Consider the following 13,567-nt stretch of genomic DNA (forward strand, 5'->3'; position numbering starts at 1 on the left):
AAACGAAAGCATTCCTGCTTGGGGGGACTCCAACTGCCGCAGTGACTCCCCAGGATGCTACGAGGTGAACGGCGAACGGTAATCAGATCTCTAGACATGTCAAGTGCATAATTCTGACAGGCAAATCACACAGAAGGTACAATATTGGTCTTTCATTGTAGAAAGGAAAAAAAGAAACCGGTATTATAAATTAAGACATACATCCATTCTCTAAACACGGTTCAAAGTCTTGAACTTCTCAGGCAGCAGGGGGGACACAGCCAGGGGAAGGAATGAGCCCAAAAATGTTTACGCAAGGTCAAATACAGTGCCTGCTACACTGGCCAATATCAACACCACTGAGAAAGTATCTTCCTGTATACTTGGCCGCATGCCTTAGATTTTAAAATTACCATCAAATTTTTTATAAATGATAGTAGATACCCCCCCCCTTTAATATGGCAGCAACCAGAGTGATACGTTAAACCTGGATGACTGACTGGTGTTGGATGAGAAAACGGAGGATTTATACATATAAAGAAAATTACACATATATTTAAAAAGAAAAATGCTGATATTTTAAAAAGGATTAAAAAATACCGCCAAGAACTGTGGAGAGAATGGAGTTACTGATAGGGTTAATGACTGAAGAACCCCACTGAGCAATTATCTACCACGTGTGTCTGCTGAGTCACACGCCGGGTATCTGTCTCTATGCAGGTTCACTTCAATCGGAGCTGCCGTTTTCCAGTGAGTCCTATAAATAACACCTGAAACCATTATCCCCAGTGTGGTGAAACTCGCTGCTGGTGGTGACGAGTATAGAAAAGCAAAGTATACAGGGAACCCTGGAACGGACGAGTGGATGAGCAGACTCTACTCCTGACTATCATATCTGCCCAGAGATTTTCCTGAGCGGAGGGAGTGCGGGTTCCCTATGATACAATGACAGGGAGATCCTCACATTCATTAGAGTGGATACTGAAAATCGGCAGTTTAGCAGGAGAAACTGTAAAGCAGGATTACAGAAGGAAAGGTGTAAAGTCGTGGGAAACCAGAGCAGTATTGCCAGGTACACTGTAGCAGAACGTAAGGTAACAGACAAGAGGAGTTTCTACTGATGTCAACAATGGCAACATCCACTTAGTCACCCTTCTAGCCTCAGTAGCGATCGCAAGTGTAAACATGCCATGCAGTGTTTATTAATGTACCATAAATGCATGTGCAAAACGTTTGCAAAGTATATTTAATGACAGGATAAACCAGTGGTTCTCAAATTTTTTCTGTCGGGGGGGCCCTTTGGAAGCAGTTTATCTTTCACCAGCCCCCCCCCCCCCCTCCATGTACTCCCACTACCCATACAATTTTTGTGCATGTGTGTGTGTATATTTTAGACACACACACACACACATACACACACAGCAGGGGGAACGTACTGCTCCATGTATAATGAGCAGAAATTCCCGCCCGCATGCTCTGGTTCCGCTACACATTTTAGCGCACACTCAACCTGGGATTTGTTGTGCATCGCATCCCCCTGCAGGGCCATGGTTTACTTTTCAATTACTAGGTATTAGTTACAGTACTTAGTGACAGTTATTTACTTATATCATATACAATCCACAATATAGTTTAGCGATACTTTATCAACAACCACTTGGCAATGCAAGCTTAAAGCCTAACAATAAGCATAAGTAATTTGAGAATTTTTTATTTACAGAATATGCAATGTTCCTTCTTTCCAACGGCTGTTTTGAATGATCAATTTGCAGGTCAACAGAACTATGCAAAACCTGACATGTATGTGACAATACACAGTTTGTTGGGGAGGATGTTGCTGTGACCAAAAAAAAGTCGACCATGGTAACAGAAGGCCAGCATAACTCTAGTAAATTTAATAAAGGAGATTTAGGCAAAGTGACACTGATGCAAGAAAACTGCATTAAGGACAATAGTTATAAACAAGGACACAGAAGTCCTGAATGTCAGGGCTGCAGTGGGCCTTTTCCTACCAAAAATCAGAGGCTGCAGTGGGCCTTTCTCTACCAAAACTGGAGGCTACAGTGACAGTTCAACAAGCATGCAAAAAATAACTGCAAAATAAAGGGCAGAGGGAAACATACATGTCTACTGATTAAAAAAAATAGCATGCTGACCACTAAGTTGTCACTGCCTATCTTTCTAACCTGAAAGCAGACATACTAGCATAAAGAAATGCCTGAGAACACTCACACAGCAGATTACATACATTTTCAGCTCTCTCTCAAATTAACAAAGGATTTAATTAGGAAATTAAGATTTACATCATACTAAGACTGGACCCCTGAACCAAAACAAATAGCACAGCTGGAGCTCATTGTGGCACAGATTCCTGACTGGGGCCCCTGCTTTGCTGGATCTTCTGCTTCAACAGGTACCTCTGGAGGAACAGAATGGAAAACAATGGTCTGCCTTTGGCACACAGAGGAAAATGCAATGCGGCCCCATCGATTTCATACTCTCAGCCCTAGGTACCTTCTTTGTGGGGGAAAAAATGCAAAGCAATCTGAAAACACATAAACCTAATAGCTTTTTAAGCTTATTTACATTAAATGAGCTTAAATCTGAGACAAAAAACGTTGAAAATGTGCCTTTCCATTCTTTGGAGAGCTGCAAACAGTGGTTAAAGGGTAAAATGAAGGTCACGTTGCATTGCACACTAATCCACTTCACAGGTGTACTAATATTCCAGTTCTCAGCTTCCTGGTTTATAAGCATGTGGTGGAGCAAGAGGACATTGAATTTCCACCCGTGTGATTCTATGACTCTTTAAATATAGATAAGGCTGAGTAGCATCTGTTGGTAAATGAAATTACTACCTTCAGATAGAAATCATCCCCATACCAGCTGCAGCATGGCTGCAGTGAGGCTAGGAGTTAGCAGTTGTTTAATTAGTCTAAACTTAGCCTGAAATGCCATGTGTTAACCCTAGGAGCAGACACCACCACCAGACAGCCAAAGGCTGGACTACCCCCCTCGTTCAGCCTGGCCTCCCTACCTCTACATTCTGATAATGCTTGAGACTGCTGCAGTGGGTCTTCTTGGCAGTCTCTTCATTGCCATAGAACAATGAGCAGAGCTTGCAGAAGAATCCAGTCTTTGGGACGACAAACTCCAGACCTGCAAGGGACCAGAAAAAAAAAAACTAAATTCAGCATTGATGCAATGAGAAGCAGAGCCAACAGGCTTATACAAAGATGGACCCACAGCCAGCTTCTCCCTCACACTGAACCCAAAAAACATGACTGTCTACTAAGGATTCCATGAAACTATAGCAGGGTCCATGGTTGCTAAGGGCATCAGAAAGCAGGGGGGTACTGTAAAACTCTACAATACTCGAAAACTGTCAAGCAAAACACTCATCCTGAACTGCTCTAAGTACACACAGGTACCAGTAATGGGTTTAATGCACTCTATTCAATCGGCGGCCTGTTCAAACGTGTTGGTCACAGCTCTACGTCTCACCAATGGGTTGGCCTGGACTGAACGGGGGCAACTTGGAGTCCTTGATGAATAGAGTGTCTGAGCGAGGCTTCTTCATAGCAGGCTCCTCCTCGACCAGCTCAGCTCTGGCCTCGTTCTCCTCTGCAAGAGAGGAAATTCCATGATGTCCATCTAACCAGAACCTTCAACAAACTAGTCACATCCTAATTCCTCTTGACCCAGCAGTCGGCGTCTCTCAGCCCTACAGTCCCTAACACAAGCAGCCCTCCCCTCCTCCTCTCCTCCTGCTACCTTTGACTGCGGCTCCTCGCCGAGGCTCATGCTGGCTCTCCACAAGCTCCTGCTTCACTAAGCCGGATGTCTCCCTCTGCTCCTTGGCCAAGGACTCGCTGGACGGCACATCAGCCCCCTCTGGTGTGGAAGCAGGAGCCAGACCAGCCGGGTGCTCCTCAGTCTGAGTGGAGGGGGGTGCAGTGGCAGGGCAAGGTGCAGGCTCAGTCACAAGCGCCTCGGACTCCTCTTTCTTCACGTCAGTCACTTCAGGCGCCCTCTCAGAGTTCTTTGCTGCACGCAAAACCAGAGTCAGTCAGTCTGACCCCAGTAATCTCAGTGCATCAAAAATGATCAAGAATATTTTCAGGACATGTACAAACTTTACAATAGAAAAGTGCAAGAAATATTTAACTCAATTGTCACTCAGTAACTACAAATTTAAGAATCCACATACAAAAAAACCGTTACTGCATTCATAATATAAGGGTTAGACTCTGCAGACCTGCTGGCCCCCGCCCCCCAAATGAACTGCTGACCTTCCTCCCCTTGCACAGTGGACTGCAGCTCCTCCTCCTCCTCACCCACTTCATCAACGGTCACAAAGTTCATCTTGCGCAGCTCCTCAGCTCCTGGCGACTCAGTTTCTCCAAGTTCTACAAGATGGAGAGCAGCAAGTCATAAACGAAAACTTTACAGATTAAGCATTAGGGGTGGGGGGGGGAAAAATATAGGTTCATTAAATCGCGAACTTGGTTTTGACGATACGATACAGACTTACAAAATACCAAGACAGATCTATTTAAATTATGCAGTTTCCCTGAGAGATATTTTTGTTGCATGTGAATGGAAGCATGTCAAGTAGGGATTTATTCTCTCATCATTTTCAGAATGATACAGTGAAGCGAAACAATGCTACATAAAAGCAAATAAAAAAAATGGGAAAAACCATACAAGAAGAAAACATATTATTGGATGGACCTACTGTAAGTATGAGAGAATTGTTAATTATCTGTTAATTCAAGCATTGTGGGTAACACTGAAGCAAATGAAAGCAAAGTCTGCAGCTATAATTTGTTTCTGGCTGGGTATAAGAACTGCAGAAGGAAAAATGTGGACGAAATATTTCGGTGTATTCATGGGTAAGGACAATAAATTTCATGATTGTTTTTCTATTATCTTATTTTCATCATTTATAATGGTAATTTAATTACATTTCTTTGCAATGTTGTCGTTTTTACAACATATCTGCTTTGATTGTACATTAGTGAATGTGTCTTAAACATAGAACGAATAAAGCTGAAATGGAATCCATCCAAGCACTTCGAAACTGAATCGAATTGTGAGGTCAGGGATGAAACCCAGCCCTAAACAATACCTGTATGCATCTCAAATAAGATTCTAATTCATGTTTTGACACACATCTTTAAAGTCCTTCATGGGAGTTTCCGACTTGCTCATTATTCTTTTCAGTCAGAAGTGATTTTTTTATGCTTTGAAGGAGAAAGGTTGGTTTTGTTTTAAATGGAACTACACCCATATGTTCTTCAAATAAAAAGATTTTGGTATACAAGCCTTTCTCCTGTCTTAGTGCTTTTCACAATTAGTTTCCTCTGCATTTGTAAATCTGTGTTTTAGAGCTTTAAACATCTAAACATTTAAACATTTAGAGCTTTTTAACATCTCTCCAAAGATGGAAAGCTGCTATATTAGCATTTCATTTCTCATTCCTATCAGACTGATATGGAATATCACAATCGGGGCACCTATGCCAATACCCAGTCCTATGACGCATAAATCCTTCCGACTAGACTTCCAGCATCTCTGCTGGGAAAATGGGCATGGTACCAGAATATTTGTTGTTCAAACCCCAGGTGGGAAAAGTCAGAGGAGAGACTTCTCTTCAGAATATACAAGTTTAAAAAAAAAATAAAAAATGGGCTGTGTTGCAAAAAGCCGACTGATGCCTGTGCCAAAACACACTAGCAGGAGAGTCTACCTGCAGCACTGGACAGCTGCATTGTTGTTTTTCCAGTGTTCTTCTTGCTTTCCTCTTCCTCCATTTCATCATCATCACCCTGCGTCTCATCCAGGGTAACTAGGGCCTGAACGGGCATATGATTAATATGAGGTGTGGGACTGTCCATTGCCTCAACAAGCACGAAGCAAAGAGAGAAAGCTGAACAAGCCACCAATCCTAATTTAGAATACAGACCTGGCACTGACAAGCGGAACTGACCTCGGGGTTGAAGGCCTCCCCAGACTCGTCATCCAGGCCAAAAGGGAAGCGTTCGCTGATGGGTTCCTCGTTCCCGTCTTCCTCTACTATTTCATCCAGTGTGACTAGGGCCTGCAAATCCCGAACTGCTTGCAGAAAAGGGTCTTCATCTCCACCGACCTCATCTACCGTCACCAGTGCTCCCGGGTCTTCCCCTCCGCCTGCCAGGCACAGCAGCTCTTCTTCATCCTCTGGGAAGTCCTCTTCCTCCTCACTTACCTCATCCAGTGTGACCAGGGCCACTTCTGCTCCCTCACCTTCTAATTCTGCTTGAAACTTCTCTGCGGGCTGGACAGCCTGCTGATCTTCTGCTTCAAGCTGCTCAGCAAGGGGGTTCTGAGGGACGTCATCCACAGAGGCGGAAGGGAAAGATCCATCTTGAGGGCAGACTGTTTGTTCAGGCTCTTTTGTATCTTCCTGCTTATCTGCCACTGCTGCGCCATAGTTTGCCACCACCTCAGACTCACACTCTAATATGGCAGACACAGGCTCAGGGGGGGCATCTGCTGGCACCACCTCTAACTTGACAGTTTCTATGGAAGCATCTTGCTCTGCAGCTGCTGTGAAGCCTGATCTTGTTTTGTAACCTGTCAATTTTGCAGATGTTTTGCCTTGCTTGGTTTTAGCAGTCTGGCCAGACTTCTTCAGAGGCTTAGATACTGAGGCAGCAGTTTTTTTCTCAGCTTGGCTTCTGGGAGTCGAACTAGCAGGAGGCTTTTGTAGTGACTGTTGTCCCTTGGTTGGTTCCTGGGACCTCCTGCGCTTGGTTGGTGGCTGAAAGTCATGCATGAAATGGTCGTGGGGCCACGGCATGTCCACTTCTTCTCCAACCTCATCTACAGTGACAAACTCATCTAGGTCAAAGGGAAATGTGTCCTCACTGAAGTTCTCCAGCGCTGGTTCTTCTATCTGGGTGACAGCAGATTGCTAATTATTTGGCCATTGATAAGCAAACAAAAAAGTGTTAGTGGAACACTGATTTTTCTAAACATTGTTCTAAACATGACATTTCAAACATGCATTCTCAGTTCCAAAACAAATCTGAACATTTGCCTTCAAACTGTCGTTTTCCAAAACAGATTTCTGAAAAATTACATTACTTGTTAGTAGGCCTGTCACAATTATTAAATAATTGCATGATCCTGATTTTTGAACTGACCAAGATTATTTTTGCATAATCTTTAGAATCATCTCCATTCATCTGTATAAAAATAGCTGGATGAGACAGAACCACTATTTACACAATGTTTTCTACCGTGTAATGTCTGGCTAGCACTCGTTTAATGACATTATCTCATTCCAATTCTGATCCAATCCATACCATGTGTCCTATTTGTACCTCGCACATCTGCACATGCATGGCATTACACTTCACAGCATATTTTATGACTGTGGCTGATTTGTACCACTTAATTTCACAACACTTTCATGAACGGCCTGGTCTCATTGGTATTTGTTCTCACTACTTCAGATTAATTTAACCTGCTGCTTGTGAGCGATCCCCACCAGCCCAGCCAGATCCCCACCAGCAAAGAATATCAGCCAGATATTCCGATTTTGGATTCTTTTTGTTCTCCGTTTAATGAAAGATCTGCATAGCACCTGCACTTGTGTCTGAGTGCGTGTTTGTGCATCTTTTTATGGTGGGATGACTGTGTATGTCCTTGACGGCTGCCACTATTATGCTGCAGCAAAGTCAGTATCTTATGACAATAACACAAAAAACTAGATAAATGTTATTTTATCTATTTGTGTGTGATCCCACTGCTTTGGAGTGATATAAACAGGTGCACATAACTGGTACACAAGTATGCAAACACTGTAAGGTGGTACACGCGGAAATTTCTTGTAGAACCACAAATGTGTATATATATTTTACGTGCAATCATGCCATTATGACAAAAATCATTGCACGTTTTAACCTTTATGTGACTAATCTGTACTCGTGGTATAAAATCTAAAATCTACACTGATTTCTTGTCATAACAGCATGAATGCACATAAATACACATTTGGACATATGGCAAATGCATACTTGCCACTGGATATAAATATGGCTGAAACAAACAAAATTCACCAGCTTCATATTGAAGTTTAGAGTGAACCAAAGGTATAAGTATACCAAAATACCATGTGGTTGAAAAGCAGCAATTTCAACTAATGAAAATATAAACTAGCATTTCAGATATGGGATATTTAGGTAATAGTGTTGCTGCAAAATCTGGAAATAGATGATTGGAATGAACACTTAAAATGCCAAGCAAAGAAAATGGATTTTAAGACAACAGAATCATTAATTCCGGTCTATATCTGGCTTCACAAAGCAGGATTTCTTGCTTAGCAGGTTAACTTGTCAGATTTAAGGTACCCCAGATTAAAAAGATTTTATCTTCGTTCACTTAAGATTACCTTAATTCCAATAAATTATCCAGCTTAGTTTGCTGTAAAGGTAGACAATATGATTTGCAGTAAAATGGCTGGATGAACAGACCGGGTGGTGCAGACGTGCGAGGTAAAATCGGGTAGGGGATATGGATTGGGCAGTGACAACACTATCTCAAGGCATTTAACTTCTTATTTATTTATGTCATATATGCCCTATACAATTTTGCTTGTAACGCTTAAAAGGCTAATGCAACTTTTATGTTCCAATATTCAATATTTATTTCTTCTAAGGTGTGCATGTAAAATTAAACTACTAGGCCAATTCTAGGCTGATAGCGCTATAAAATGAACAGAAAATGACAATCCTCAACAAAAAGTTCATGATCGTGACAGTCCTACTTGTAAGTTGAATTCACTATAATAACTTAAGTAGTCATGGCTGGCTAGAGTTATGAGGTCCTTGCAATTCATAAAAGAATGGAAACTAAGTTATTTACAAAATTCTTCCCAAATATTAACAAAGACTGTATTACACACAATCACTTACTGGTTTCGACTCTATTGCTTTAGAGCTGCCTTGTGTCTTTGAAGAGCGGGTGTTATAACTCTGTAATAAGCAAAGGAAAGTGTGACGTCATGAGTCCAGTTTTATTCAGCTTGATGATAAGTGAACTTATAACAATAATTTGATTCATTCAAGGACCTGCAGATGTACTGAGGCCAGGCTCGAACCGGTGACCACAGGCACAGAGGCTTAGCCTACTGAGCCACACGCTGCCCCAGATTACATGGTACCGTGACCCTCCCACATTGCCCCGTGACCCTCCCACATTGCCCCATGACCCTCCCACATTGCCCCATGACCCTCCCACATTGCCCCATGCATGTCCGCCTTCGGTCCGGCCCGGGCCTCACCTTGTGCTTACTGTCCTCACGCCCTTTCACTCTCTTGGAGGCAGGGCTGTCGTCATACTTGCTTTTCCGCGACCCTGAAGATGACCCAGACGAACCACCCCTCCGTGTTACGGGAGGATGCTCTTCATCAGACTGTGCACGACCCTTGGTCCTGGAGAGTCGGTCCTTCTCTGGAGAATCACTGCAACGGCTCTTCTCTGCAAGAGGCCGTGGCTTCTTTTCAGCTGAGGCGGCCATGTAACTGTTTTTGGCCTGCAGAGAGGCACGCATGCGACATTCCTGCACCGCTTTCTCCAGTGCCCGTAGGATCTCGGGCGTCACAGGAGGGAAATCCAATGACTTGTCGTCTTGCCCATCAGGGGATCCGGTTTTTGTGCCAGCAGCAGGCTGGATGCTGTCTGCTCCAGGCTGGTGCACAGGGATGGACGGCTGAGGTTCGAGCTGAGGTTCAACGATGTCGAGCTGAGGTTCAGCGATGTCGGGCTGAGGTTCAGCGATGTCGGGCTGAGGTTCAGCGATGTCGGGCTGGCGCTCAGCGAGGTCGGGCTGGCGCTCAGGGACAGATGGCTTGCTAATGCTGGCTATGTCAACTGTGCCTAAGGGCCCTGCTGTGGACGGCAGGGAGTCCAAAGTCTCCACTCCTGTAAGGTCAGCGGTATCGGGTGGAACAGAGCAAGTGATCATGTCACATTCTGGTTTGATTGTCTGACTATCAGTACTGGAGACCAGTGGATCAGTATTGACCAGAACAGGTTCAGCTGCAGTGGTTTCAGCTTGTTTTACCTCGGTATTCTGTTTGGATTCATCAAACATAACAGTATTGGTATGATCCTCCACTGACTCAGTGATGACAGACTCATCTGGATGCTTGACAGACGGAGCAGGGTCCCCATTAAGGGCTTCCTCGCTTTGCTCCATTGGCTTCTGGTCCTGCTGATCCTTCTCTGTCTGACGTACTACTGTGCTGTTCTTCAAAGAATCACACAGGACACTCTGCTGGTTTTCGATTTCCATGGGAGGTTCTTTCTCAGAGCCCCATTCCTCTGTTATAGGGGGCGTTTCGACCTCATTGGACACCGAAACAGCAACCGTCTCAGAACCGCCGGAGCTTGACACTAATGCAACACTACTGATGCTGCTGGCCGGGACCTCGATAGTTTGACCCTGGGCCACTTCTCCCTCGGACGCGTCAGCAGTACCAGAGGTAGAAATGGCCACGGAACTGGCCGTAGTAGGTGAAGAGAAGGTAGTAGTAGTCTTGGAGGTGGCTGCTGACCCCCTGCTGGCAGCTGTACCCCGGGCAAAAACAGGCGTGTCTTTAACGGCGCCGAAGATGCTAGCCTGGGCTTTACCTGCTTTTGCTTTACCAGAAGTAGCTCTGGAGGACGCAGAACCTTTTTTTGAAGAGTCATATGGTTTCATTCCTGGTTTAAAGCTAAAAGACGACAAATAACAATATAAACATGTATAACTGGCAACAGCCTGAAACATCCTCTGGACATTAAATTAAGACCATTACCTCTGCTTAACTTCAGTCTTCTTTTTGACCTACAGAACAAACATTAAATAAATAAAAATATTTCCACAGTGTGGGTTTGTTATCATTTAGGCACCCAGCAGTAATACAACTACTCAACACTTCATACTGATTTAGCTTTAAGTTAAAACTGTAAGGAACCTACCTCTTCCGTGCTTTTTGCAGGCTTGGTGATGACAGAAAAGGTTAGGGGGTTGTTCTGGATGATACAGGGGAACTTCAGGAAACGGGCGTGGACTGCCTGGGCTGTAGAGCTCGAATCCATTTCAAAAATGATCTGTTTCAAAAAACAAAATCAACTGCAGGTCTATTACTATTACCAATGAAAGTTTTCAGAACATGCCCCAAACTCCCTTATCTTATAACTCAGATATGGGGGGAAAAAAAAAATTGCTCCCTTTCCCCCATGCTGTTGATTCAGCAGATATAAACCTCTAAGGGCAACTTTCTGAGCAAAGTGGCCAGGCATTTTCCCCACTGAGGTTGAGCAACAAATTTCTATTTGGAAAAACTTTGATTGGCAGTGGGCAAGTTTTGTAATCATCCAGATCCAGATGAATTGCCCTTTGTCTCACCTAGTGGGCAACTGCCTGGCAAAGTTGTTCAAAACGTTGCCCCTAATATCATCACCATAATTTCAAAAGACAGCTGGTAATCTGAAGAGCAGCAGGATGACGACACAAAACCTGCACTAAAACAGCAAGCTGTTTGGGACAGTCGACGGTATAGCAGAAGCAGAGAGCAACATTCAGAGCAGAGAAAAGCCACATATCCACACAGGATGCTTAATATAAAGCAATATTAATATAAATATAAATTAATATAAATAGTATAAATCCCTGTAATGGGTTGGTCCCCCATCCAGGGTTGTTCCCTGCCTCGTGCCCATTGCTTCCGGGATAGGTTTCGGACCCCCCGCGACCCAGTAGGATAAGCGAGTTGGACAATGGATGGATGGATGGATGGTATAAACCCGAACTCACCCTGTAGTTAAGCACCAGAGCCTGCTTCACGGCACCAAAACGCTTGACAAGCTCCTGGACATCGTTGGTACCACTGCTCCCCACAGGTACATTGCTGACCACAAGCAGCCTGTCTGCCAGGCCAGCCAGTTCCTGCAGGGTTGGCATTAGAAGACTGAGGTCAGTTGATCTTAGTTCTTAGCAAAGATGTCTTATTTACTCGTTGAAAAAAAAGATACTGCATAAAACAAACAAGACTTTGAATGACCTACCATCATATCATTACATCACTGCTGAAATTTCTCTCTCACAGGAGAGCATTGGAGAACATTAAATTGGTATGCATTGGTACTGGTATATACACCAATGCAGATACCAATTGAAAAGGCTTTAGGATAGTGTGCTGGCTAAGTCTCCAAAACAAGTTTGGTATAAACGGACATATCAGACATCTCAGTCTGCTGTGTGTATTTCTGATACAAAAATGCAACATTTACTTTGAAAGATCCTCTGCATGCTGAAATGACTCTATCCGACTCCCTCCTCTATGCACCAAATATAAAAGTGAAATAAGGGACTACTCACAGCAGGATTCCCGATTTCCATCAATACTTTGAACAGGGACTCCTGAAGCAACACACATAAATCATAAAGAAAAAAATCAGTTTCATTCCGCAACCTGTGGAATCTAACTTCACTGGACTGTAGATGCTTCCTTACCACGTTTCTGAGATCTACCGGCTTGGCTGCCGGAGTAACTGTCAGCTCATGGTCCTGTATCTTCAGAGGGGCATCTTTGCAGGCCTTCACCATTTTTTCCAAGGCCTCCACATCAGGCAGCCCCAATAAGGCCTGCATCCATGTACAAAAACTCAATGTGTAGCTGTACACCATGCTGCATTATGCCAGTGTTTTATTTTATGTCAATACCTTTCTTTTAGTAACTGCAATGGTGACCTCAGAGGCAATCCCAAAGGGGCTGGCTAATTTGGCAAGGTCCTCCACAGTACATCCACTCTCGGGCAGACCAGAGATCTCCACCACGAACTTCGATACCTCCTGCTACAATGATGGATATATTATTAATAAAAAGACTGCTAAGATGTACAGCAGCTTCATTTTTTATTCAATTTCAGAAAGCTTATACCTTCTTCATTGGCTTTTTCATCACACTTGCACCTGCAGGGGCAATGAACACACAGGAGCTAAAGATTCATTCTGTAAGCTTAAGGTTTGATGCACTTTTGCTTTATCAACCCATCACCAAAGTTTCAAACAACTTTTTCAGGAGCAAAGAATTCTCCCAGTGTAAGTCTGTCTGACGTCTACTGCTTGACCATTAATTCCTCGTGCTTAGGATACAGATCAGATCTTAAAAGCTGGACCATAACAATAAAAGCACTAGTAAAAGATTTTTTTCCACTACTCTTTAAAATATTTAGGACAAAACAGACATAGAATTCAAGCTGAACACCAAACTACACAACTTACCCAGGCTTCTGGCAGGTACCTTTGCCCTCGTTGATGATTTACTTGCAAGCATCTCCTTCCTGAAAAAAAGAGAGACCATAACCACCAATACATAAACATCATTTCTATTACATCCACAAGGAAGAGAAACAACATACTTCTTCACGACTGGTTTCTTCTGTTCCTTTGCTACATCCTGAACAAAGAAACAAAAGGGACACCATTAGGTAACTGGTAAGGGGGAGGTAAGAAACCTGCTCAGAAGCTGGCGACTATGTGAACAAATGG

The 13,567-nt window shown here is 43.6% G+C and overlaps 1 protein-coding gene across 7 annotated transcripts in view; it reads right to left on the minus strand.

The window, feature by feature from the left end:
* Positions 1-1,674: 1,674 nt before the first annotated feature.
* Positions 1,675-13,567, minus strand: part of znf638 (zinc finger protein 638) — a 41,087-nt gene continuing 29,194 nt past the window's right edge. For 3 of the 7 annotated variants that reach the window (XM_023805157.2, XM_023805160.2, XM_072718612.1), the window contains exons 9-26: positions 13,438-13,475; positions 13,301-13,359; positions 12,957-12,988; positions 12,740-12,871; positions 12,530-12,661; positions 12,395-12,436; positions 11,831-11,962; positions 10,993-11,124; positions 10,830-10,858; positions 9,311-10,745; positions 8,943-9,002; positions 5,972-6,937; positions 5,732-5,837; positions 4,272-4,388; positions 3,754-4,026; positions 3,484-3,603; positions 3,017-3,138; positions 1,675-2,398 (exon numbers count right to left, since the gene is read on the minus strand). In XM_023805157.2, coding sequence (XP_023660925.2) covers positions 2,333-2,398; positions 3,017-3,138; positions 3,484-3,603; positions 3,754-4,026; positions 4,272-4,388; positions 5,732-5,837; positions 5,972-6,937; positions 8,943-9,002; positions 9,311-10,745; positions 10,830-10,858; positions 10,993-11,124; positions 11,831-11,962; positions 12,395-12,436; positions 12,530-12,661; positions 12,740-12,871; positions 12,957-12,988; positions 13,301-13,359; positions 13,438-13,475 — 3,993 coding nt within the window. In that variant the 3' untranslated portion in view covers positions 1,675-2,332. The remainder of the gene's footprint in view (positions 2,399-3,016; positions 3,139-3,483; positions 3,604-3,753; positions 4,027-4,271; positions 4,389-5,731; positions 5,838-5,971; positions 6,938-8,942; positions 9,003-9,310; positions 10,746-10,829; positions 10,859-10,992; positions 11,125-11,830; positions 11,963-12,394; positions 12,437-12,529; positions 12,662-12,739; positions 12,872-12,956; positions 12,989-13,300; positions 13,360-13,437; positions 13,476-13,567) is intronic. The other 4 variants (XM_023805162.2, XM_072718611.1, XM_023805158.2 and 1 more) reach the window with 4 other exon arrangements.

Source organism: Paramormyrops kingsleyae, chromosome 12 (genome assembly GCF_048594095.1).
Source record: "Paramormyrops kingsleyae isolate MSU_618 chromosome 12, PKINGS_0.4, whole genome shotgun sequence".
Classification (NCBI taxonomy): Eukaryota; Metazoa; Chordata; class Actinopteri; order Osteoglossiformes; family Mormyridae; genus Paramormyrops; species Paramormyrops kingsleyae.